The 27468-nt window shown below is 39.9% G+C and overlaps 2 protein-coding genes across 2 annotated transcripts in view; one reads left to right on the top strand and one right to left on the bottom strand.

The window, feature by feature from the left end:
* FYCO1 (FYVE and coiled-coil domain autophagy adaptor 1) overlaps nt 1-27468 on the bottom strand; it is a 53036-nt gene that overhangs the window by 14918 nt on the left and 10650 nt on the right. The window contains exons 3-14 of the mRNA XM_074900661.1: nt 26701-26807; nt 25417-25542; nt 21664-21770; nt 20650-20793; nt 19797-19890; nt 16755-19382; nt 15630-15722; nt 14484-14602; nt 12907-13074; nt 12329-12478; nt 10699-10904; nt 10217-10361 (exon numbers count right to left, since the gene is read on the bottom strand). Of these exons, the coding sequence (XP_074756762.1) occupies nt 10217-10361; nt 10699-10904; nt 12329-12478; nt 12907-13074; nt 14484-14602; nt 15630-15722; nt 16755-19382; nt 19797-19890; nt 20650-20793; nt 21664-21770; nt 25417-25542; nt 26701-26807 (4087 nt within the window). The remainder of the gene's footprint in view (nt 1-10216; nt 10362-10698; nt 10905-12328; nt 12479-12906; nt 13075-14483; nt 14603-15629; nt 15723-16754; nt 19383-19796; nt 19891-20649; nt 20794-21663; nt 21771-25416; nt 25543-26700; nt 26808-27468) is intronic.
* CXCR6 (C-X-C motif chemokine receptor 6) lies at nt 3637-4665 on the top strand. Its single transcript, XM_074898126.1, has one exon. The coding sequence runs from the start codon at nt 3670-3672 to the stop codon at nt 4663-4665; it is 996 nt and encodes a 331-aa protein (XP_074754227.1). The 5' UTR covers nt 3637-3669.

Genomic DNA, 27468 nt, shown 5'->3' with positions numbered 1-27468 from the left:
TTATTATTATATGCTAAAATTACTTTTTATTTAGAGTTATCTTTAAAAGACTGATCTTGGATTTTCTGTTTGGAACCCTGAGACAACAGAAATAAACAGCTGGCAGGATCATTATTACTGCTTGTTACACCCTGCTTTTCAGGTGCAGCTACTAAAGCAGGATAGCTGATCACCGTAACAGAAATCAGACCATGGCACCAAATGGGGAAAAAAGCTTGTAACATTGAGATGACCTGCTTCTGGGATACCCAGTTCCCAGAGTCGTGGAGATGATAAGCAGCATTCTTCTGGTGACAGGAGGAAAACTATTTATGCTGCAACAAACCAGAACAGCATGTTCTGACTCTCCATTACTTGCTTGCATTTCCATTTCATCAATCTGATAGTTGTAACAGAACCAGACCTCAAAGCAAATCCTGTGCAAACACACTGGACACTGAGTGGCTCTCTCTAGCTCACTTTTCCACCTGTGATGGTGTTTCTATCCAATTTAAGCTTCTATTAAACTTCTGAACTTTTCTAGAACCTACATACAAACTGTAACAATGCTTACCTGCAAATAAACTTATCCTGCTCACTGTTCCGACCAGGGAATCTTCTTCCTCCTCCCTCCCTCCCTAACAAACAAAATGCTTTCCCACTATCTCACTTCAGGTAGAAAGATGACTACTGTTCTTTCCTTTAGCGGAAAGCTGGAATAACTCCATGAACAAACAGTCCGACAAGGTGTAACAACTCTCAAGTTTGAGACAACACACAATGTGGATTCTAACTTAGATGTGTGAGTAACAAGCAGGATACTTCAAGAGCTTCTGGATAGAAACGTATCAGGTAACATAATAAAAATGTATCATGAATGAATGAAAATATTTTTAAAGGAAATTGATGGACTTAAAATTTACCATCCACTGGCAGGAAAAAAAAAAAAAAAAAAAGGTAAAAGGTTACTGGTCTGTATTTCAATGGACTGGAGAGGTTGGTCTGCAGAAGATAAGGCTCTACCCCTATGTTTTTAACTTCCATATCAGGTTATACACACTTGAAGTACATTTTCAGTAGCAAAGATTGAAAACATTTGGCAGAGGTGGTCAGCTGATCCAAAACCTGTTCAGCCTTATAATACAGCATCAGCCTTTAAGAAAGCCTTCTTAAACAACTCTAAATTGTAACTTCAGCTTGTCTGGAACACAACAATCGGGATTAAAAAATTTTCAGCTTTAGCAAGTCTTTCTCAGATCCTTTTTGCTTTCCAGCATAAAAAAGAAAAAAAAAAAAAGGCTATAAACTTCCACACCTGACTTTGCCTCAAAAATGAGTGTGCAGTTCTGTAACGTTAGCCTACTTTTATGCATGTAGGACTTTTTTCTCTTTTTTTTTTTTTTTCTCCTCTTTTTTTTTCCCCCTCTTTTTTTTTTTTTTTTTTTTTGCAGAGGGGTTTGTATTCAGTCAGGCATTTAAGACTCATTTCTCCTGCTGTCAAACTAAGAAGAAACTTAAATGGCTATATATTCAGGCAAGAGAAAAAAGGAAAAGAAAGATAAATTTCTAGAGCATCAGTTGAAAGGTCACTTTCAAGGACTCCCATTAACCCTTTGCTATCTGATGGTGTCAGTCACCTCATCTCTTTCCTACAACACAATCCATAAATTCAGAGTTTAGGAGCCTAGCTAACTGAGAAATGTAAAGTGCATGATATATTAAAAACATTTTTTAACTCGGGTAATCTCTAAAAAAATTTTCTGTACCTGGCAAGAAAGATCTCTTCTGCAGCATTCTGTTCTCCATTGATATGCAGATCTCTCATATCAGCATGCGGGGGAGACAAGAATATCAGAAGCCAGTGCCTGCTATTTGTATGTAAAAAAATTCTTCACAGTTGGAGTTCAACAATTATCCTAGCTTGGCTTCTATATGAAATCTATAGTAAAACTCCCATTTGTTTTCATCAAAACCAAATTAAGGTATTACTGCCTGAATTTGAACAGGAAAAAAGCTAGTTAAAATATTTTGGTCTGTCCTGAGAGCAAATTCTGTATCTTATTATGGGAAAAAATTATTATGGATTAAAAGTGGGTATTAAAAATTCTACTTTTAAAAGAGTCAATAAGACTCTCCTAAAGGCTAATTTCCAGTAAGCTTGGACACCAGAAAGAACTGTACTGTTTTAGTAAGGCTACTAATATAATGTTACGTTGTCAAAATACATAACTGAGTACCTGGTGATGACTTTGTTTCAGTTTAGAGAAAAACATCTTTCCTTTACAAGAAGGAGGCAAGAAACATCAGCTGACTGCTGTTGCAAAGAGTACGTAAAATAAAACACCACGCTTCCATTTGTTTCAGCATACTTTGCCTTGATGTTGTTAGGCCTAACTTATTTTGCTAGCTATCTTCATCCTGTGCTTAGCCTCCATTTGAGCTGAAACATAAACTATTTTATAAAGAGCCAGTAACTTTTCAAAGGGGCACACAGTTTTATAGTACTTCTCTGGTGAGTAAGAGACTGCACTAGCTCTGCTTCTTGGCCCCATGGAAACTACTTTTTCGGGTAACGTTCAATCTGCTGCAAGTTATAACTCACACAGGCGAGGCCTTTCTGCCAGTCTGAATGATTCAGAGGTGAATTCTGCTAATCTTATGCTGAGTAATATCTTGTAGTAGGATTAGTCTCACAGAAACACGTTCTTTGTAGCTCAAGAGAGAGGACATTTAACTTTATGCTAAATCTTTGAAAACCTCATTAACCTGTCTCACGAAAGATTTTCTTTACAAGGCAAACACCTACCTTTCAAATCTGATTATTACTGTTACAGATGTTCCTCTCGTGCTAGTGACAGTCCTGACAGAAAACAGACCCTTGCCATGGAGACCTGATACTGCATCAGCTCTTGGGAAGGGGTGTCATAGAGGGGGGTTGACAGAGGAGTGGTTGTCACTCCTCTCTCTGACAATAATACAGATGTTTGAAACAGATTAACCAAAAACAAATGGGGAAGAGATACAAATAAAAATCCTCCATCTTTCCCCTTCAAGTGACTTACTGGAAACGAAGAAGTGCCACCATCTGACAATCTGACTAGCATCTAAACACTGAGCTAAGGCTGAACTGAACCGCAAGCTCTAAACCACTTGCTCACTCAGAGTCAAATCCTACTTTTGGAGACAGGTCCAACCCAAGCCAAACGACTCTGACGCTTAGAGCCTGCAACCTGAGCCTAAAGGCTGAATTTGGCAAAACAAATTCTGCTTCTCTCATGAGCTTCCCCAGAAACCTTTGATCTAAACACTTAAACCACTGATGTATTTGAAAGCTTAATCCATATTCTGTTTCCAGAAACCTCTTTGTAATTGTCTTACGCTTCTGAGTCCCCATTAGTATACATCTAGGAACAGATGATGTATTTAAATCCACCAGCTGTTGTGTTTGGGTCTTAACTGTCAAGACAATCCTCTTTGGCAAATAAATATATTCGTTTTTTCCTGTCATGGATGCTTTACTACAACTCTTATCTGATAGCACTTAGGATTTTGTCTGTCTCCTGGATGCATTAGGATTTAATTATTTGCTGACTAAAAAAATCTCAATGTGTCTCCTTACAGGCTGCCTTTAAAAATTTAGAAGGCAACATGGCAACCACAGATGTTGCCAACTTTTACTATAACTTCTCCATGATTGATGCCAACGAAAATGGAAGTGAGAATTTTCACATATTTACAAAAGTCTTCCTGCCCTGTATGTACTCGGCTGTTTTCATCCTTGGGCTAGCAGGAAACGCACTGGTCTTTGTCATACTAGTTTTCTATGAGAAACTGAAGATGCTGACAGATGTATTTTTGCTGAACTTGGCTATAGCTGACTGGGTCTTCCTTTGGACGCTGCCATTCTGGGCATATTCTGCTGCTCAGGACTGGTCTTTTGGCACTGTGACATGTCGTATTATACGGGGCCTGTATACTCTGAACCTGTACACTTCAATGTTAACTCTAACGTCTATCACCATTGACCGGCTTATTGCTATTACTTTCGCCACCAAAGCACATATGTGTCAAACCAAACGAATGACATGGGGGAAATTAATCTGTGTCTTGATCTGGGTGATATCACTAGCATTTGCCACACCGCAGTTTATTTTTAGTGAGGTGTTTAGTATTGATAAGGCAATATGTCAGGAAGAATACCCAAACCATCACACAGAGATGGTTCTTGAAGTGATCCAAGTGACCCTTGGCTATTTTATTCCCATGCTAGCCATGACCATTTGCTACTCACTAATTATTAGAACCTTACTGCATGCAAGAAGTTTTCAAAAGAACAAATCTCTAACAAAAATATTTTCTGTAGTTGTCGTATTTATTCTTACTCAGTCACCCTATACTTTCTTGAGACTGATAAAGATCATAGACTGGAGCTTTAACTTGAACAGCAGCTTTGAATATGCAATCATTGTAACAGAAGCTCTTGCTTATTTCCATGGCTGTCTTAACCCTGTTCTGTATTTCTTCATGGGGGTGAAATTCAGAAGGAACTTACAGAAAATTATTAAAAATTCAAGATGCATCAAATGGCAAGTTATGACTAAATCATGGCAAAACACTGAAGAGGAGGGCTCTAGAACTTTTACTGCCCCAAATAATGCAGATGTAACAAGCATGTACCTACTGTGACACTGCCTAGAAAATCTGGCAACTATTTACAGCTTTTGTTTTGTTTTGTTTTGTAAATACTGAGGTAGGTAGCCTGCATGAAAGAGGAAATAAAATCCCATTAGTAAAAACATTGTGATTGGCTTTAGGAACCTATCTTAATCTTGAGACTTCAGTGTTTCCTGCTTTTCCTGGTCAAAGCTGATTCTAAGACAAAGCTGGTAACTGAATTAACTGTGCAGATCTTCAAAAGGTATAAGAAACAATGAGACAAAACTCTGTTCTTTATGACATAAAACTAACTTGGACTTCATGACTCCAGACGGTCTGGAGACATTAACCAAACCTCTGGCCTGTTGGTTTTCCATGAAAGGTGTTTGTTAACAAAAGCTGTGGGAATGAAAAATTGGTAGTTAGCAAAATGTAAACTGACCTTGCGGGTAGAAGAATGATTGTGGATAACTGAAGCAACATTACGGAACACCATGTTGTGAGTGTGAGAAACAGCAGGAAGAAACACCTGCAGAGCATGGTGAGAAACCTGAAGGTCGGCAGGATATAGAAGTAAAAACAAACCTATGTAAACAAGTGGCAATAAACTGGGAGCTTGCAGACAGCGCAGTGGCATTTTCTCTTGGCAATGCTCCGCCTTCAACAAACTTGAGTGAGTTTGTCATGATTCAGCGCATTGCCCCGATCCTGGCTGGTCTGAGACCAGCAAAAAGCATTTATGAGCTTTATTTCAAAGATATTATAGATTTTAGTTCAGCTCATTCATTTCATGAGAATTGCTAGATTAAAAACATAGATATTTCAATCTTCATGCTGGGTTTCATGTGTGTTTGGGTTTTTTTGTGGGGTTTTTTTGTATTTTCTATCTGGGAGAAGGTCTTCACAGACAGTCCTTTAGTGTTCACCTACAATTTCTGTAATAAAGCAGTATTTTCATCTGTCTTCTATCTAATATTAGGTTCATGGTCTGAATGTCCTATATATATATATATCTTTGTATCTTACTTCTGATAACAGAGCTCATATTGCCAGATGACTAGACCTCCTGTCAACACAAGGGATATCATACCGGACTCTACACTGAGCAGTGCTTCCTTAGGCACAAACTCTCACACCCTAACTTCCACACATTCTCTGCACCATGACATCTTCCCAGCCTGTTTTTCCTGGCATTCTCTTGGCACGCAAGTTCCTTTGCCATGAAACTCTGGATTCCTTAGTTGTTCTCCTTCCTTGTTTCTGCAGTCCCTCCTTTCCACCTCTGGCCTTTTCACTTCCCAGTGGGAGGCAAAAAGGTGCGCAGGGGGTAGTGCAGGTTGTGGCAGACAGCATGGAAAAGCTCTTGCAGAGAATAGCAGAAGAGGGTGAAGACTGGAATAGGGAAAAGAAAGAAGGGATGTTGGAGAGGATCAGAGCGAGGGCTTTATGCAGCTGTGGGCTGCCTGTGATGAAGACAGGGTTGGGTCTGGCCCAAAGGCTGGAAGTCCTTTGCATTACAGCTTTGTAAAACAGTTTTAACCTCTTTCAAACCATTCTTGCAATAACCATGCTCACTCTGGATGTTGCTTTTCTCCTCATTAACACTCAGTCCTTCCTACCAGATCATTGAAGCTCAGTGGTACCTGACCCTTATCAGCACCATTGTGTCCGTATCACTTTTTCCCCTTATAAAGCAGCTGCTTTGGCAATCCCTTCCTTACTATACAATCTCTCTTGTTTCTCCCATAGTGAAATGGTGCAACATCCTTAAAAGCAAAGCTAGGACGGACCATGCTGTGCTTTCACATCTGTGTGGCAAGTAAAGCTGCTATCCCAACACACAGCTGCAGGCAGGCTTTGCCAGCAGTGCTCCTGTCCCCACTCCTCTCCCGGCTGGTTCTAAGCAAATGCTTCAGACCACATGCAGTTCCCCTTTTTGGCTATACTGGCACCCTGCCTGGCCATGTGAGTTGTAAGTAGGTCAGGAAAGAGTGCAATGCATCATCAAGAAAAAAAGAATCCAAACCAAAGCAACCACAGCACAGACAAGCTGAGATATCCTTTCTACCAAAAGCAGTACCAAGGTGTGAATAAACTCTTTGTTTCTGTACCAAGGTAGTGGAATATTATTTTTTTTTAACACTTCTGTTGTTTATGATGTTGATTCTGCTGCTGCAACATTTATTGCAGGCACGTAATTTCTACAATATGTTAAAATGGAAATGCACTGGTCTACCCTGGGCACTTTGACCCAGTGCTATGCAATACCCTGACCTTTGTTTTAGAACACAATCTGCAAATGAGAATGCTTTAGAAATAAAAGCTTAAAAATGCAACACTTCAAAAGAGAACCCTTGAGCCTTGAAGTAGAAGGATGTACTGCAATTACACAACTTACGTCAGCTTCTTACATTAGGATTTCAACCAGGTTTCTCCAAACTCACATAGCAGACCTGAAAGCATGAAGTGACTGCTGCTTAACCTTAACCTTTAGGAAAGAGCTGCTCCAAGGTCAGCCAGAGTTATGACAGCATCTATCTTACCTTGCCACACACCTGTGCAGCTCATGACCAAGATGAGTTTTGTTTCTCAACTGACCTGTACCAATAAAGGCAATCTCTCAAAATTTGCTGTTATGAAGTAATGTCATTGTAATCATTTCATGTCTCTCCAAGGAAAGAACTACAGTGGAAAGGTTAAGTGAAGATAACAAGTGAAAAACAGAATAACAATACAGCAGACACCAAAAGGGGGACAAATAGAAAAAAAAATGTCCTTTAAGATAATTCACTGCTTTGAGCACACACTCTTATTTTCAGTCCAACGAGAACTCATACCCAGAATAAGGAAAGGTCAGTGTGAAAATCATAGCCAGACACTTGGGCAGAGTCAGGCCTTAAAAAGCTATGTCAACACAGCATGCCTATTGCAGATCTCCCTATTTGGACCAGTCAGCCTCCCTTCTCTTCCCTCTCTTGGCTGCTCGTCTCCCCTCCCTTTCAGAGCTGCAGTGAATCTCTGGAAATCAAATCTCTGGAAAAAAAAACGAATAGCTTGGACTATTTTCAGCAGAATCTCAGTAAAGAAGTCTGGCCTGAAAACTTTCTTATTTGTATGCACTTCTCAGGCATGCATCTAGCAAGCACAATCTTGGACCCTTTTTGTCTTCCCCAGGTACAATATCGAAGTAAATTCTACCCCATATATTCAATTTCATTCAAAGAGAACATCATTGGGATGCCAGTGGACTATTATTTATACTTCAAGACTCCCTGAAGTCTCCACAGAAGAATCAGGCCACATTTAGTTGGGCACTTTCAAAAAAAGAGATCAAAGGTCTATACGAAGTCAAGGTGGTCTGCCAGTCCAGAATGGCCAAACAATCTGCAGCAGTGAAACCAGCAGGTCAGAAAGTCCCTGCACTGCAGATCCTTGGAAGGTGGAAGAAAACACATTGGGAAATTATCAGTACACCCACTACGGGCTGCTGTCAAAGACTTGACAGAGGGTTAGAGGAACCTTTGCTCATGCTCAATACAGTGGCTCTGTCATGTTTACCCTCAAACACTCATGGTATTAAATGCTGCATTATCTGCTCGTCTGCTAAGATACACTCAGGCTTTGGGTGCACATACACTCCTCACCACAGAAACAAGTGAGAAAACGTCTGTGCTGTCATAATCAACACTGTCTTTTGCTTTTTTTCTTCAACACGTACCACAGGTGCCACACCACCATCTGACTCATGTACCATTTCTAGATCTCTCCTATTACACAAAACCACACACTCAACACCAGATGCTCAATTCATCCACAGTGTAAGAAGGCTGTTCTCCTCGCCAGTGTTCAGGCTAAGTGAGACCTTTCAAACATTATAAGTGCCATCGGGAACGGCAGGTATGGTCTGCATTCTTTGCAAAGTGTGTCTCAAGCTCAAAGTATGACCATAGCAGGACTCTCCCTGCTGCTCATAAAACTGATGAACTAAGAGCAACAGAGGATAAAACACCATTTCCTGGCTTTCCTGCCTATAATCTATGAACAAGGGGAGATGGAAAGCCTTTAAGTTTACATGGCACAAGTAGGATGTTGCATGGGCATCCCTGAAGAACAGCATTCCACTGTTAGTGGCAACCCTTCCTTCCAGCTTGAATACACTGTGGGACAAGATGGATCTAGCCCAATCCCAAATTCAAAAAAATGCAGTGATGCACACTTATTTCTTTTCTCCTGGTTGTGTTCTCCAGAGCTAACTCACCTGTGATATCTCCTCTGCAGACAGCATGAATCCAAAGTAGTAGCACATTACACTTTTTTTTTTTCTTAAAATAAACAAACATCCCTCACTGCAAATTTTCCCTTTGTAAAACAAAGGCAATACTAACTTCACAAAAGCATTGTGAAGCTCAGTTCATTCATGTCTGCCCGATGCATGATAAACATGAATACACTGTCAGTGTCAACAGTATACAAAGGAGACAGAATACACAGAACTTATTTACCAAGAAACAAAGATGTAGAATTTCAAAAAGGTTTTTTTCCAAATAAACAAGTCTGTAGTCTGCCTTCTAATCAAATTGCAAGTCACTGTGGTTTATGCCGGAAATGGGTCTGCTGAGGGCAAAAGAGTCTATGTCTGCTTTCTCAGCAATAGGCTGGTTACTCTGTGGCTATTTTTAGTTTAGCATTTCGATTTATCGCGCTTATTTTCTGCTCAGAAGAAAAGCAAGTACAGAATTTAGGTGAAATTGCTCCTTTTTTTTTTCTTCTCAAATATATAAATTTTTTTTTGAACAGAACAGAATTTTTGGAAAATATTTGAAAATATTTGGACAACAGTAAAAAAAGATTTTGTATGAATATGGATATACATTAAACTATACTACAACATAATTTTCAAACCAAGTGCTCAGATATTCAGATGGCCTTAGATCCTCTTCACTGGTAATTTATGTAGAAATAGATGTAAAAAAATGACTGAAATCTGCATTCATTCTCATTTTCTTAAGAAAAAAGAACAAACTTGTGTCAGATGTAGTTACACAATTCCTATTCTTCTTTTCTGTAAGCTAGCGTTTTTAAATTAGTAAGGAATCCTACAGACACAGACCAGTTATTTCACATTCAGTTCAATAAAGCCTGTCATAAACAGAGCACATCTTTCTGTATCTTTTCCCCACCTCTTTGTTCTCTTAATATCAGGTAATGGTGAGTGACAGAGTATTGCTTAGCTCCTATTATAAGTTAAGTGTGAATGACCAGTGATCGAGTGTGCCCTGAAAACTGATTTTAACGGTGACAGCTGGCCTGATGACAGCTCAAAACTGGGACTACTCCTCTGTGCTGTGGTGAAGGAGATGGAGGGAGAGGATGGAGCTGTTTGGATTTACTAGATTTGATGCTGACTCTGCAAATAGGCCCAAATTATTTTGTGTTTGTCTACTGAACATGTGGCTGGGAAAAGAAGTGTCTTCTCTTTCTGCAGAGGCTGGCTATCCCCACTGAATGGAAAAAGTCCCCCAAAATCTACTCTAAACAAAACCCCAGAGAGTGCCTTCTCCATGAGGCAGTGGTTACTCACAGATCTGTCACACTTTGATCCAGAGGCTCTCCCTCCATCTGACTTTCATTGTGGAGAGAGTCTGATTCCTGTACTTGGCACAGCTCTTCATCAGTGATTATATCAAATGCTGCATCATCAGGTGGTTTAGAGGCTTCACTTGCAACTGTGGCATAACAGGACATGAAAAGAAACATAAACAATATTAGCTAGCTGCTGGAAAACAAACAAGCAAAACCCTTAAGAGGGAAGATTGGGCCATTCCTCTACCTTTACAGGAGTATTAGGTAACTAGTAGAACCAACTGAAAACCTCAGGTTGACCGACACTAATCTAATATACATGAAAATTTCTGCCAATACCAATCAAAGATGGGACCTGTCCCACCCTGAAAACACTCCATGAACATGCAAGTCCTTGGAGCAGGAGGTGACCATGTGGTTTCTTGGAGAATGTCTAAGAACCATACTTATTTCTCCACAGCATGCAAACAATACACTAACCAAAAGCCCTCTCAGATAGTGACACAGGTGATTCCAAGGAAGCTGGTGATCCTTCCTGGTTGGCACTGGATCCAGAGTCATCTGCGCTGTCCACAATTACTCTAGGCTTATTAAAGCAAGCTCTGCAGCAACGCTCCTTTTTTCCACCAGGCTTTGTCACCATGTAGTTGTTGCAGCAGTAATAGCAGAAAATGCGACCGCACATTCTAGAAATGATTCGAAACCAAAGGTATTAGAATAATAACACACACAGGTGGAACATATCTACGTAACAGAGTTTGGGGTTTTGTCATAATGGTCTTATTCTCATAATACCAACTGTGCTGGTTTCTGAGGTGAAGCAAGTTTTCTTGACAAACACAGGACAGAAATTCACATTCATACTTTTCTGCCTTAATAAATAGGGAAAACAGAAAAAAACTTTAAAAATACTAATAAAAAATTAAGTATGTGTTTAAATATAAAGATCAAAAAATACCCACAAATATGCAATACAAATAAATAATATATATTAAGTGCATACAAAGGAAATGTACTTAATAATATTACATGGGCCAAATGTCATACTCAGAGCAAAACTCTTCTTTGATTGTAACGACTGTAATCACACATCTATATGTCTCTACTTAGCAGTCACCCCTCCCCACTTCAGACAGGGAAGAAAAAACAATATTGGACACATACATGTACGTTCATCCCTCCTGCCCTCTCCACTCTGCAGTTTCTCAGTATTAAACCTATCAACTAGTTTTTAATTAACAAGATTTTCATGCAGAAAAGCAACCCACAGGCATGACTGTTATTCATGAAGTCTTAGTGGGTTTGGTTTTCATAATCTTTTAAATCATTAGTAGGTTTAAACATGAGAAGGTTTCTCAGATTTTAATAGAAATGAGTAATTTGGCAGTTGTTACCAGAAATGACTTCACTATTCATTAATCCTCATCATATGTTCCCCGTGTTCATACACAATCGAAACAGACCCTGTACTACATATGTTACATGATGAATCAGGTCATGAGGATAAAAAACAGTAAAGAGCCAAACCAAGTATATCACTAAGACCCTGAAATGTATCCACTTAAATATATGTGAATAAATCTAGATCAGGTAACTAATAACTCCAAGCAAGCTAACTGTATAGGCAGTAATTTAATATTAACTTTTTAAAAAAAGATTACTCTGCAATCAGTAATTATCTCTGAACATACCTAGTGTAAGTAACCAAATTTATAATTGCACATTATGTTGGATTTGTTCTGGAATACTTCTATCACATTAGCAAAACCATCTTAGTGAATACAGCATACACAGAGCACTGCATAATAAATACATTAAAAACACAGTCCTTCAAAAAAACACACTATGTAGGGTGCGATTATCTTTGTTTCCAGAAATGAGAAACTGACACACTCCCCAAACCAGACCTTTGCCTTAATACATGTCAAGGGACCTTTCCCTATTAATGTCTCTTACTCCCTTGTGAGCTCATGTGTTCTTTCAGCCTCTACAATGTCCTGTATCAATGATTTTCACCAATGAACCGTGAATATTAAGAAGCATTTCATCCATGTAAATGATCATACTGAATTTTGTTTTTGAACAGCATAACAGAGTTCAGCAAACTGACCTGCAGTGGTGTCGGCGCACCATCCATGAGAACTCTCTCTGGCAGTCCAGACAATGATTAACCTCTGTGTCCCCCTGCCACCTTTGCTCTGCACTAAGCTTCTGCTGGAACTCCAGAGCATCTGATTTTTGCCACAAAGCATCTTTATCTCTGCAGACACACAGTTAAAAGAAAGAAAAACACAGAAATTATCAGTGCTGGTTTGCTGTTAACCATCTTTAATTTGAACGCTGGTAAAAGCTTCACAATAAAATTGCTTTGCTGTAACTTTTGAGAAGCTTTCAGGAATAAAGATAGATCAAGAAACCTACCAAAGCTCTTGTGAATCAGGGAAGAAAAATAGATGACATTCAGAGACCTACATATTTTTGCAAAACAGACAGCAAATTATAGAGGACATAATATTGGGTGTTGTATTTTTGACTGCATTATGCAAATGCAGAATATCAGCTGCTGATGAACTTGGCCATTATCTGTATCTTCAATTCAGGAATACAAGACTGAATCACCTAGGCAGCATCCCTTAACATCATATGCTATGACTTTTATTTCTGCTTGCTGATTATCTTGATGCCAACCTGATGAGTTCTATCAATCGTTCTTCGAGGAACTGTTTTGTTCTCGTCAGGTCATCCAGTTCAGCAAATAATTTCTGGTCGCTGCTGTCTTTGTCTGCTGACACCTTGCTGAGCTTCTCACTGTAATCAAGGACCTTCTCTTTTGCTTCATCAGCTTCTTTTTGGATCCTGATCAAATAAAGGCAATTAAGAACTATTTTTAGCTCATGTGCATTAAAGTCCTCCCCACAGAAGAAAGGGGTCCTCCACCCTGATAAACAGGTAGTTTCAGTGAAATTGTTCTCAGTGTGGGTGTTTTTTTATAGCTAGCCAGAATCTCTGCAGTTTTCTGCATCACTGAAAGTGCATGCAGACCCATCCTCTGGTGAATACAGTCTGCAGTCAGCAATTTCTTGGGATGCCCTGCTTATAACAAAGTTTATGACGGCTACCACACTAGAAACAAAATTAGTGTCCTTAGAAGCTAAGATCAGCAGCAGCTGCAAACTGAAATGGGGAAAGTCCTATGGCCATAGGTTGCCCAAAGTTTGCAGGTTGCACACAAAAGGGCCATTTAACGCATACTCTTCCATAGCCTTCCTGTTCACAAAGGGGAAGCAAACTGGTTTCTCACTATGTCTTTTAACACAGATGCAATTCAAAAACTAAATATTAAGACAACTGAGTTCACTGAACAGTCAGTGGAAAGAAGCATCCCAGAAAGGTTCCAAGAATGTAAGTCTTGGCTTGACGATATGGTAATTTCAGTACAGTGAGTCCTAGCAATGGATCAAAAATGCTACAGCAACACAACACAAAGAGCTGAGCTGGTCTGAACTCACTCAGCCAATGCAGTTGAATTCAAATATTTTGATGAGTTAGATTTTGTACTGACAACCTTCAGCACAGATCAAGAATCATCAGTCTTCCCACCAAGACAGATGATATCAGCACAAAAAAAATGGAAAAATACATAGGCTTTGGCTAACTCATTAGTCTCTGTGCGAGCCCATGTCTTGTGAAGATCTATTTCAGACTGTCAGATAATCTGTACCACACAGGCCCACATTACAAACCTTGGAAACTCATCCCAAGTTAAGATAATTAAAACTGATAATAAAACTAACAAAGATATGCAGGTTGTGGTCCCATTCAAACTCTTACTGATTCCCTGAAACTTCATGGAGAGGAGAGAAAAACAAACTGTCAAAAAGAGCAAATTTTCCATTCCTTATGAAAAAAAAAAAAAAGACCCAACCTTGGTGTTTTAATTTTGTGACTAACCTATAACGTAAAAGGAGGTTATAAAATGTCTTTCAGTTTCATAAAGGAAGACATACAATGAATTTATATCACCAGCTAAATTAGCAATACAATAAAACCTAAAGCTTGCATTCATGCCTGCTGTGCAATTTACATACTTCTCGTGTGAAGTGGCCAATCTGATACTCCCTGTCAGTGCCCATGCACTATTTGTCCTATATAAACCCCATGGTACATGCTACTTCATAAACTACAGCAATTTTCAATAAGCTCTGGTTATTGGCCCCTTGCTTGGCTTACAATTAACAGCTTGTGTAAAAAAAACAAACTCCCACCTTTCCAAGAGTTCTCTCAGAGATGTCACCTCCTCTTCCTTCTGTAGTCGAGCAAATTCTGATTCAGACAGCTGTTCTCTTGCTTCATCCAGCTTTCTAGACAAACTTGTGTTCGCAGCCTAGTGAAATAAATGACTGTATTTCCTTACATAAAAACACCCTACCAAGCATTGGACAATTACCAAGACACTTAAACAATGCTCTAAAAGAATGTTAAAGCCAAAGCACCTATTAGAATACTATTGTATAAGCGACACTAATTAGTTTTGTACTAGTGATTGATTACTTCTGTCATACTGAATAAGGGATAGACTCTAAAGTAAGATAGCATTAAGCCTGTAATTCTTAGTAGTCCATGTCAGTTGAGATTTTTGCCTCCTTATCAAGGAAAATCTCTCAAAGATAATGGCAAAAGAATATGCCTAGAAATTTTTTCACCACCTAAAGTTTCAAAAGAAAAATTTAAATGAGGAAAATGTTGTTTATTAAAGCTATATGGAACATGAGGGACAACGGAAACAAAAAATTCTTTCAAAGTTAGCCTCTCCAGAGAAGTCTGCCAACCTCAAGAGTCCTCAGGGGACATACCTAACTGCATCTAAAGGAGTATGTATTTCTGCTAGTAGGCAGGGCCAGGTTCAATAACCTTAACTTTCTTCTTTCTGAATTCCTTACACCTCAGTATGACCTTCCTATCTCAACTGTTTGATAAATGCATTGTAAAAATCCTATTTTTTTCTGGCTAGGTTATTTCTCAGCCAGATTAATTCTCTGATTCAGTGCCCCCTGCAGCCTGCAACCAGTTGAATCCACACATGCGGCTGTGTGCAGTGGGCATGCAAGGCCTATGACAGACCCCTTTTAAACCTGCACTGCCACTTAAGAAGTGTATACATAGCCAGGTCTTCATAAAACCTGACTAGCTTTCAAAGCAGGACAAATCCTAAGTGCCATTGTGCTTTACATAATCTCTGTTTCAGCGGCTAACTTTCAGCTGCTGAGTATTTTCTCTGCAGCACCTGTATTTACTCAAGGGCATTCTCAGACTCACAGCCAGTGATTAGAAATGCTGCCTGATGTCTCAGTTGTAACACTAATGCCTGCTGACACAAACATCTCTGTCTTTTAATCAGATCAAGCACCTACTTGTAACTCCGCAATCTCTTCCTCCGCAGCATGCTGTTGTCGCTTCTGCTCCTCAAGCTGCTCTCTTACTTTTCCACACTCTTCGCTGACAGCCTAGCAGAGAGATCGAGCCAGGAGTTAGTATTTCTCTAGTGGCCATTCCTTCACCTACAAAACTCCCAATTGTGAATCACAAGTGCTCTTACTGCCACATATGGGATAAACGCAGCACCACTGTCAGGCTCAGGAAAGACAGCTAGAGACAGATTCAAGGAAACTCTCTGGTGTGGTGGCAGACCAGCTGTGTTTTACTGTTACTTGCTATGTACTATTCCAGTTCTTATCAAAAAGGAGGTCCAACTTACAAAATGTGTTGTCTCTAAAAAAGTGAGATAGCCCAAATCATACTGAGATTTAAGAAACTTTTAAGAAAATGAAACATAAATGAATGTATGCTATTTTCTCAAACTCATGGGATTTCTAGATACCACTGGTGGCATAAGATTCTGATCAACTGCCAGTCTTAGACACTATGTCAGAATAGCAGAAGAAACAATAAAATCTTCAGCCTTTAGGCATGCTGTTTCACATATAGAGGGCTGACATGTTTTTCTGAAAGCAAAACTGATCTTCTTGACTGCTACCTTGAGCAGCTGAAAGCAAAAATACATGAGGGAATTAACTACAAAAGTATCTAGGCTCAGTCTGAGTTTGCTTTCATCAAAATCAGTTTTAGGGAGTAGTGTTATGGGTGTGGGTAATAGGTCTTGCAATGGTCTTACCAAAAAAGGGGGAAAAAAAAAAAAAAAAAAAAAATCACAGCTGTGACCAGAGGAAATGGTTACAGAAGACAGTGCCTACATAAGAAATCATCACCCTCTCCATTACTGGCTGGCTTTTCCATATCACATGGCCTCTCTGCTGTGCTTGGATGGCCATGCTTAGACATCTCAAAAAGACCTCAAATAGGCCTAGGTCATGAATGTAGAGACATTTTCACATTCCCAGGTTAAGGCTAGTTGCGTGCTAGTCTCAGAGCCTGACCAACACAAACCTTAGGATTTCATGCAGTAATTGCTGCAGCAGATGGTAAAGCAGGGGAAAGCCTGCTCAGCTCCCTCAGTTATAATGATCACATTAATTTACCTTGAATTTTGTCTGATAATTTAGAATCTCTGTGCTCATTTGAAATTTAATTGCAGACAGCTCTTCTTGGCTGGTCTCTTGAAAACTCTGTGCCTGTTTCTTTACTGTCTCCAGCTGCAATTGCAGGCTTGGGACAGCTGAGGCACATATCTGAGCCTCCTCTAATTTCTCTTGCAGGCTCTTGTTCTCATGTCTGAGATTAGAGATGTCAAGCTTCAGCTTCGCCTGTTGCTCTGCTGTCAGTTCTTCCAGCTCTTTAAGCCTTTCTGTGGCCTGGGCTAACTGCTCTTCTGCATTCACCTTTTCAGAGGTCAAGGCACAAATCTGAATACCAAGTTCAGCCATATCTGTGTTGGTCCTGTGGAGGAGATCTTTGTTTTCTTCATTTTCCATTCTAGCAAATTCCAAGTACTGCTTAACCTTGGACAGCTCTTCCTTCAGATTCATCAAATTATTTTCTAGCTCAGCTTTTTGATGGGCTGCCATCTCCTGACTTTTTTTCAGCGCTTCTTCTCTTTCTTTACATTGCACCAGTTCTTGCACATGGTTTCTGTTGAGTGACTCACTTTGCTCTTTCAGCTGCTGGACAAGAGCCTTCTGCTCTCCCAAGACAGTCTCTGTGATTGCCAGCTCACCTCTCATCTGCTCTCTCTCATCAGTAGTCTGCTGAAGCTTGACTCGCAGGTCAAGGACTTCTACTTGCAGCCTAGATACTTCACCTCGGTTGACCTCCAACTGCTCTTCACTTATGGTCAGTCTGGAAGCCAGCTCTTTTGCCTCCTTCTCCAGAGAAGCTGCCTGCTGTAGTTGGTGTTTTTCCACTGATTCCTTTTCTGATGTGAGGGATTCAATAAACTTTGTCTGATGAAGGCATGTCTTTTCAACACTGAGCTTTTCTGCCTCAAGAGTCTCTGCTTTCTTCCTATGTCTTTCAGCTTCTGCTCTTAGCTGCTCACACTGGCTCTCCACGCCCTGCAGTTCTACTTCCTTCTCTGTGAGCTGTGACTGGAGAGATTCTTTGCTTTCCATCAAGATGCCTAAGCTTTTTTCCAACTGTAAACTATGCTGTTTGGCACTTTTCAGCTGCCCTTCAAGTGAGGCATAAGACTCCTTGGTGGTATCTTCTCTTTGCTTTAGTTCTTCATAGTCTGAGTGCAGAGCCTCTAATTTCTCCTCCAGAATTTGGCTTTGCCTCCTGGCATTCTGCAAGTCTTCATCTAGCTGTTTGTTCTCATCCCGGAGCTTCTTCTCTTTTTCATCAACTGACACCAGGGCATCACCTATCTCACTCTGAAGCTGCTTCTCAGAGGCTCTCAGCCTGGCCACTTCAGCTTCCAGAGAATCTTTAGAGGCTTCCACACTTTTCAGCTTCCCTTCCATCTTCTTCTTGGACTGCTGCAAACTTGCATTCTCTGCTTTTAGTTTCTTGCTCTCCTCACTCATTTCACTCACTGCAGAGTTTCGTTGCTCCATCTGCTCCTCCAGCTCCTTGACTTTCTGGCTAAAACGCTCCTTCTCACATAAGAGTTTCCGGTTTTGCTCCTCAAGGCTACGCACAGTCTGACTCACCTTTGTTAAGCGTCCCTCCTGTAGTTCAAGTTGTTCTGCTTGTGACTGTGCTTCTTGTTTCAGTGCTCCTTCCCTCTTACCATACTCCTCCTCAAGTTTCTCTTTTTCTTTCCTTGCTTCCTCAAGATTTTTTTCCAGTGACCCCACCTGAGCCAGTGACCCCATTACCTGGGTCTGGAGCTCAGCCATCTCCTTTCCTTTCAGAGTCAGGGCCTTCTGAAGTGCATCCATTTCCTTTGCCATGGTTTCCAGGCTCCCAAGAAGCTTTTCACTCTCTTCTTTGGAGTCAGCAGCAAGGCGATTGTATCTGGATTCTAGTTCTTTCTGTGCCTCTTCTTTCAGCTGCAGTTCCTCCTTTGCTGCTTTCAGCTGAGAGGCCTGTCCATCACTGAGTCTTTGCACAGCTGCCTTTTCCTTTTCTGTCTCCTGAAGCTTCTCTAACAGTGCCCGTATCTGTAGGGCAGAGTCAGAGTGGGCTGTGGCTTGCTGTCCCTTTTCCTCCAAGGCAGTATCAACTTTTACAAGGAGGTTGAGGTTCTGTTCTGTAGAACTCAGCTTGGCTTTAAGCTCATTGATGCAAAGATCCTTCATGGCAACCAAAGCCCTGGAGGCCTCCAGCTCCTGATTTAAAACTTGTAGTTTTGAGGCAGAGTCATCCTTGCTGGTCACCAGCTGCTCCAGCTTTGTTGAATATTCCTTCTGCTGCTCCACCGCATTCAGTTCCAGTGACTGCAGGCACTTCTGCAGGTCATGAACAGTGCTCTGAGTGGAGTGTGAGACCTCACACTGCTTCTGTAACTCCGTGATCATCTTTGTCAGCCGGGAGTTCTCCTCACTGTAGTTATTGCTCTTTTCCTTTTCTACCTGTACTTGTTCTTTCTGAAGGCTGACAGCTGCCTGGAGCTCCTGGTTTTCCATTTCTAGCTGGTGAATACGATCTTGAAGTTCCCTCTGCCTCAGCTCAGCCTGGTCAAGTTCTACACGCATCTCTTCAAAACCCTCAAGGTGTTCAACATTTAGTGAGTTATTTGCATCAGGGCTGGATGGAAACTCTTGGGCCTAAATGAACAGAAAGGGAAAACCACAAAGTTTAAGAGGAATTAAACATGCATTTAAACGCTGTGCTCCAATGAGAGCAAGTTCAGGTTTTTAACGCACAGTGGTGTTATGTTGGGTTCACAGCAATACAAGATAACAGCTCAAATGAAAAGAGGCTTGGTTCCACAAAAGATAAATGAAGACATACCTATCTGTAGGCAGTCTTCTGAATATATGTATTTTTTTCCTCTACAAGATTTGCATGTTCAGCTGAATCAGCTACTAGACAATTTCATTTACTTCTAACAAAGAACTCTTTTTATAATTTACTCTTAGAAGCATTATGATCACCATAAAGCTATCAAGCTCTCTGGAACTCTGCCATTAATTAAAGATCTACCATGCCACACAAATATTTATTTGTAATTTTCTTACCTGCAAATAATTGCTCACTAAACTGCTCATGCTGGAACTGCGACTTGGGGGCTTCCATAAATATGCTGAAGATCCAAGTGAGGATAACGTCCTCCTGTTGAGCACACAGAGAAACAATATAAAAAAGAAGTCTAAGCACATACATACATGTCTTTCTACTCTTATGTGTAAGATTTTTTTTAGTTATAAATACCACATATAAACTGACCTAACTGCGCCTAGTGTCTGGGCCAACAACCACTGAAGTTGATGGAAAACAAAACAGGGATATCAAAGGCACCTATAAAAGACTATGAGCTGGGTAGCTGTGACTTCTCACATCCACAAGAACCCATGCAGCTTTGCTCTAAGAAATCGTACTGCTGTGTGGTGGCAGTTCAACCAGACGATGGCAGCATGCTGCCTGGAAAATTCTCACTAATACAAACGGATCTGAATCAGACCTAGCAGCTCTTGTTATTCCAGCTTTGAGGTGGGATCAGGCTGCAGTGATGCGTACTGTCATCTCTACCGTTGCTGCAAGTGAAGCACACTGTTTGGCTATCTCAGCTCTTAAAACAGAAGGAGCTAGGGACATTTCTTCTTGTGTATATGAAGAAGAGAATAGCATGGGATTTGGGTCTAAACTGCAGTTACTAGAAGTACTCCATTACAGAGCAAACTGATCTCTGGTACACAGTTTATTGAAGGAAAAAAAGGCCAATTTGGTCACAGACTAATTACATGGAAGAAGCGTATGCCTGCTCTAACACAAGTATTCCTATCTTCAAAAGCAGAAGCTTTTACAGATTCTGTAGGAGGCAGGTATTTTATGACCCTGTTAATACAAAATGACAAAGTGTTTCTATCTTACCTGGCAAATGCTGGCCAAGCAGCATCTAAATCATAGCCTCTTGATGCCAAGTCAAACTGAACATCAGTGAGCTCATAGAGTTGACCCACAATGTCAGAACTCATTTTGGAATTCAGAAATGGACTTCTTGCATAGTACCAGTCACTTGAAAATGAAAAACATAATACTCATTCATAAGTAAAAAAGAAAAGGCAGTTTCACTTGCAAAAAGCTCCCACGACATCATTATTCACTCCACCCCAGAAAAATTATGATACAGTATTCTAAATGCAAATTGAAAGCAACCAAACCCACCAACCAACATCCCATTCCTTTGATGTGAATGAAATTAAATTAGCTTTAATGAATTCCACACGAGTATCTTTGAAGGGGTCCCTGCACAAAATATGTGTTTCTCTAGTGATTGGGGAAAACACCAGCAACACAACATATTTGCTATGTGCTGGATAATCACACAGCAAATACCTAAATCACACACTTAATACATCAAAAATGCAGGACTGAAAGCAGCAACTGTGGTAAATACACTGTGAAAATAGTTGGCTTTTTCTAAAAGGCCTACCAGTGCCCCTCCAACCAGCTACAAACTATCTTTGGTGTTCCTCGGTTGGGGGCAAGCTGTTCCTCTGGGTGACAATCCAGAGATATATGCAAACGCTTTCTGGGGCTTTGCACAACACATCCAAATTAATCCTCCTTTATGACGTACAGCACAGAAAAATCAAACCCAGGATGTTTAATGCTTACAAAAACGTCACCGTTGAAACAGACATACAGAAGCATCATCAGCACAATCTGCTCCACACTCATTTAGCTGTAACAACTTTAAAGATTTACTAGCCTAAGATGGGTATGAACCAGTGACCCAAAGGTCTGTTATCCTTCCCAGCCTATTACCAGCTCTCTGAGCCAACCATTTGGAAGGATTTTAATTTCTTTCAATAGCTACTAGGTGATGTTGCTTGATCCCACTGAACAAACACCCATTAGATAAGAAGGTACTTTGCTATTCACCTGGTCACCTTGGTGTTCATAAAACATTGCTGCAAGGTGTCTGCTAGCCTTTGGTGAACCAGGGAGTAACGAAGAAATGCTCTTCCTTTTCCAAGAGATGTTCGTAGCTGGAAAAGAGAAACCACGAGGAAAGAAAATTCTAAACATCATTTGTAATCATGTGGAGACATGGCCAGAACAGTCTACATACTAACACAAACAACCCCCACAATAAGCCACTAGTTGTAAAAGCAGTAGTAAAAACTGCCACTGAGAGACACCTTCTCTCAACACTATCATTGGGTGGAAATTTTTTGAATGACAAATTTAGATCTACAGTTGGCTGTTGTCTACTTTATAATAATATAAAAGATATCACAGGACCAATGAATCATCTAATATACTGAGTATATAAGTACAGATTATGCTAAAGGCAATTCCCAATATAACGAGAAATCTCAATGTGACCAGCCAGAAGTGACTGCTTGGTTACTTAAGATGTGTCCGGCCACAGCTGGAAGAGCTTTAGGACAGATCTAGTCATAGAACAAAGACGTACACATATACAAATACACATTCCCACGGACACAGTAACCCCAGACATGGCAAAAAGCTCTTCTTAATACTTAGCCATTAAGCTGATAAAAATCAAATTCTTACTTCAGACCAAGGGCAGCTGCATGACTGAAATTAATGGATCTTTTTATGAAGACAGCTGTAAAATCAACATAAGGGGGATCACAAAATTCATTACTAAATTTTGTTATAGCTACTGACTTGAGGAATTGATGTTTTGCCATTTAGATCTGAGCTATTCGTTGTCCTGCAAAATAATGAAACACTGAACAGTAGTGTTTCATTTCTCCTTTCCACCAAAATCAGTAATCAATTTAGGAATGGAAAATGAAAATGATTAAAATAATTTCTCGCCAGTCAGTCATGCTCCTAACCAAACTGCTCATCCAACTAACAAATCAATTATATTCATGATTTAAAAATGGAAGCCAAGGAACATATTAGAGGGGCTGAGGCTCAAGTTAGTAGGTTACTGTACATTTTCCTTAGAAAGTTAGTGTGAAAGAAGGCTCAAAGGCCACATAAGCTTTCTCTCCTTCTGATCAGTACTCCACTGTGGTCAAAGGAGAGCAATACCTTAACTCTCAGTTTCCTTGGGTTTGCTGTTACTGGGCTTCTGCATTCACGTAAAACACACGTTCCTTGTTAATCTCAGCTATCCACTATATACAAAAATGTTCCTTATAAGTGGTATGATGGAATGTTGAGCAAAAGAAGCACCACCTTTTACTGCTATTTGTTTTGAATTCTCTAGGACACGAAGTGTTAAGTTAACATGATCCCCAAAGGCTAAGTAGCCCAGAAACAGCACATTTAACTTGCCAGCTGCTTTTCACCCTCATTCACCCTGTAGATGTCTGAATATTTCTTCAGGGAGATGCCACCCCTGCCCTGTGCACAGAAGCTTACAGGTGTTTTTCCTAACTAGGCATATTTACTGAATATCTTAAGAACAGTCAAAAAACCCACTAGCTAACCCAGTCCTTACTCCCATTGGTTTATCAATTTAAACCGCAATGCCTTTTTAAGCATGGAGGTACTAGAACAAATGTACGTGATGAGAAGTAAAGGAAAATATTTATCTATATGCATCTACAAGCAGTCAAAGACCATTTGACTATGAAGCAAAGCCATGCCACCTCCTGCTAGAGCCCTGCTAGAATTCAGGCTAGAGGCAGGCGGTGTCTGGTATTGTCAGTGTCTCCACGTTCACCATGAACACTGTAGCTAAGGTGCAGTGTATGGCTATAGCACTGTGGTGTGTGCAATGCACAGCTGTAAAAACTTGGAAAGATGTGTATTCCATGGAACCACCTATTGAAAGGGGAATGACCAGAACTCACTGCTCAGCTAATGTCATCAACGACAAGGCTCTGTTTAGTTAACAGCTGAGCAGTTTTCAGGGTATTTCTATTTGCTTCCTTGTTCCACCTCTCTAGTGTATCATGAACCCTAATATTAGAAGCACTGCAAGCAAGGCAGAAGAGGAGGCATTAAGCTGTTAAAAGTTTGACCATTGTTAAAAAGCAACTGCCATGACTTTTTCCTTCTTGTTTACTTTCATCTTTGAAAGTCACCAAGTACTGTTTAGTAAGCAAATAAATGACATTTGGAAACCTTTACGTTCTATCCAGCCAGCTACAAAAATTGGCTGCTGATTTCCACCTGTAATGAAGGGGAATACCAATGCACTTTTCTGTCATCTCTCATTTCACTTCTGGGCCTGAGTCTGCCAGCTTAGTTATCTGAAACAGTTGACTGATTTTTCTTTTAGCGTTCATATTCCCAAACTACAAGCTAATAAAGTTTAACAGTCTTCCACAAGCTAATTTGTATGGCTGCACATAAATTGAAACAGAAAATATTCTTCATCCAAACAGTAATTTCTGATATCATGCTAATCATTAAACAGACAGAGGTAATGAAGAAGGAGGAAAAAGCCAAGCAGCCTTTACGTGTGGTAATATGCGGGTGATACCATAGGCAATAGACTGTTGAAGGCTACAGCACACTCATCTTTGCAGAGAAATCAGACTGACTACTGCTACTGAGAATCTACTGGCAGTCAGAGGACCTTTTCTGTAGCAGCAGTCACTGTCCTTACTTCTCCAGTATTCCTGGAAGTAGAGGGAAACCCAATTTCCATGGCACTCTCCTGTTCCCCTTCCCAGTGGTAAAACAAACTGGAGCCTTTCCTCAGCTTTTTTGCCTTGGAACAGCAATATTCAATATTACCAAAGCTGCTGAGACAACAAGGTGAGGTAGTGAACACAGAGCCTGCCTCTCATAAGAGTATCATGGCTCTCTTCCAGATGGCTCAAGATAACATTATCTAGAGCTGCTGTGGAGGAACTGCTAAGAGAATAGGTAAATCTGCTGTAATTAATAACTTGCTAATACAAATTAGCACTGCTCACAGATAACAGAACTGAGTATCAGGACAATGCTGGCCAGCACCACCACAACACCACCTCTTTTACTCAGAAAGGAAGTTCTTCAAATCATTCTAAAGACTCAGACAGGATCAGCACAGAAAGCTTCTCACAGCACTTATTTCACACGCTCGTTGAGCTGAAGACCCATGTCTGTTACAAGACTAAGCTTTTACTACTATACCTAATAAAAATAAAATTTTTTGTTCTGTTCATGACATCCTACCCGAGGGAATGACGACAACCATCCTGAGCCATTACAACATGCTGTTTGACATGGAGGAACAAAGTTGAGACAGAAGGTCAAATGTTGCTCTCAGTCAGTCTTCCTCAACTCTACTGACCAGTTGAAAAAAGTCTTAAGAAATGTCAAACTTGGTGAATCTTTTCTCTTACTCTTAGAGCAAGTCCTGCTTTAAGCTGTGCTAAAGATGGCAGGCTCTACCCTTGACTTAATTTTTTCATTCCTTTTTAGAGAAAATGGCAGTAAGTTAATGAAAAGATGGGGCACAACCAGAGACAAACAGGAGCATTCACTTGTGTAAGTAAGTGGTCTTCAAAATAAGTAAGAGTCAGGCTATCTAATCCTATATAATTTAGTGTCCTAGTAAAAAGAGTAACCTTTCATTTTTATACTTTACGTGAGAATTAAAAATAAAATTTCCCAACTTTCTTCCATATGTTAAAAGCAGTGTATTTTCTTCTGGTTTCTTCTGCCTTCTGAAAAGACATACCAAAGACAAATATGCTTAACTGACATACTTACTTCCGTAATAGACTTGACAAAGCGGATTCCATCATTAGCTCCTTTGATTTTTGCCAGACAGTCACAGAAATAATCCCAGTAGTCTTTTCTGTTCCCCAGCAATGTGTTTTTTTCTTTCTGGTCAAACTTAAAACAAGGAAAACAAAAAGCGGTGAGCAAAACTTAAATATAAATACATATAGCTACTTGGAATTCTGTTCCTCTCCCAGAAACATGTACTTTCATGACTCCTCTTAGTTTTAGCCAATGTATTCACAAAGGAAAGAGACACTGTACCGCACTGATGCAATGTAGCAGTTACAAAAGCTACTTTACAGACAGGAACAGATAATAACGTTCTGGATCTAGTTAAAATACAGACATCCATTCAAAACTGATGAAAAAAAGATTTGCAACATATTCAGCAGCTGTTCAAGAGCAAGGAACTACCAATCAGTTGCTGAGAGACCTGCAATTAAGTGTGGCAAAAATACGTACCAGAAAAATCTGCTCTAGCTAAATCACATTCAGAGCAGCAATGCAGCAAGGGTATGGACTGCAGTTGGACTGTAAGCCAAAACATCTTGCTCATATTTTTTATGGTCATACAAATCCCAAAGGATTCTTCAGCTTCTGACGAAGCCTCTGCAACCCAGCTAAAATTCCCTTGCCTAGATTAGGCTAGACTACCATGTCTTTGTTGCAATCAGTGACATGATTACAATATATGAAGACACAAGACTATGCCAACTTAATTCAGTTTGCCCAGCAGTGTCCCTTTTTACTTAAATTTTGAGGATGGCCAAAAAGTAGCATTCCAGATTAAAAATCAGACCTTTGTGTTAAGTCTACCATACAATAAAAATTAACTTCCAAAGTGAAGTTGCTAAAAATTCTGTAAATTACTCACACCACTATATTTGCATCATGAGCAGCCCACTAGTATTTATTTTGCTTTAAAATGCTGTCAGTATCTCATTACCACAGTTTTTCCAAGACAATTTAGTAGGACATATCTTTAAAATCCAGCTCAAATCTTTCAGATCAATAGAAAAATGTCTTACATTATTCAATCAAATGGCCAGCCCTGCCTTTTGATTACATTTATTTACTTTCACTCGAAAGAAGTACAATAAGCAGCACACATTTCAGTGCACTTATTGCAAAAAAAGGAAAAAAATAAAAGAGAAAGTCAACTGGATATTTATGATTATTTGAATTAAACCCCACATACTGAAGAGGCAGTAAGTGAAAACAAGGCCTAGCTTTGATGGTGGATTACAAATGACACACATCACTTTTTACCTGTAGAAGGTACTCAAGCTTGTAGGAGAATTTTTGCAAGTTGACACTGTCATCTGTGATTGGTTCTCCTCCTTCTTTAAATTCTTTACTTAATTCAGTCACAGCATCTTTAAAACAATACACCAAAATGGTTAACTAATGCAAGAGATATACAGCATCCATGAACAACTAGATAAATGGGTTTTCTGCCTGGACATTATGTATATGCATTTAGTTTCTTTCAGTCCAACTGTCTTAAGAAAACCACGAAAAGCTTACTGATATGGTTGCAATTTAACCACCTATAAAAAACCCTAGAGTTCAAGTTATGTCAATCTGTTATACTGACTACTTAAAAAAAGCAAAACCTCCTACTGACACTTAGCAAAAATTGGTAACAGACGATCGCTAACTGGTTCTTCAGCACAGGAAAGAGAAATAATTTTTGCTGTCTCATGCGCACGTTAAGGTATTGCCACAGGACAAACAGAATTCTGATTAGAAAGGACAAAGCATGTAATCTGCTAAAGGGAATCAGTAACACGAGAACAGTCGTTCAGTCAGCACATTTATCTTCTCCATGCTTTATTCAGGAAGGTTCAGCTTGTGCTGGTTACAAAACACAAATGGGAAAAATAATTTACATTAAAGTAAGGATACAGCAACCCCTCTTCCCTAAAACCTATACCCATAGTGGGTAAGGAAGTCTCAAATCAAAGCAAACTCTGCTGTTTCTCTGGATTCTCTGGCCCCAAAAGTGTGTACTTCTCAGCATCAGAAATTACTGAT

This window comes from Athene noctua, chromosome 2 (genome assembly GCF_965140245.1).
Source record: "Athene noctua chromosome 2, bAthNoc1.hap1.1, whole genome shotgun sequence".
Classification (NCBI taxonomy): domain Eukaryota; kingdom Metazoa; phylum Chordata; class Aves; order Strigiformes; family Strigidae; genus Athene; species Athene noctua.
The sequence above is the reverse complement of the archived record's forward strand: the minus strand, read 5'-3'. Positions and strand labels throughout refer to the sequence as shown.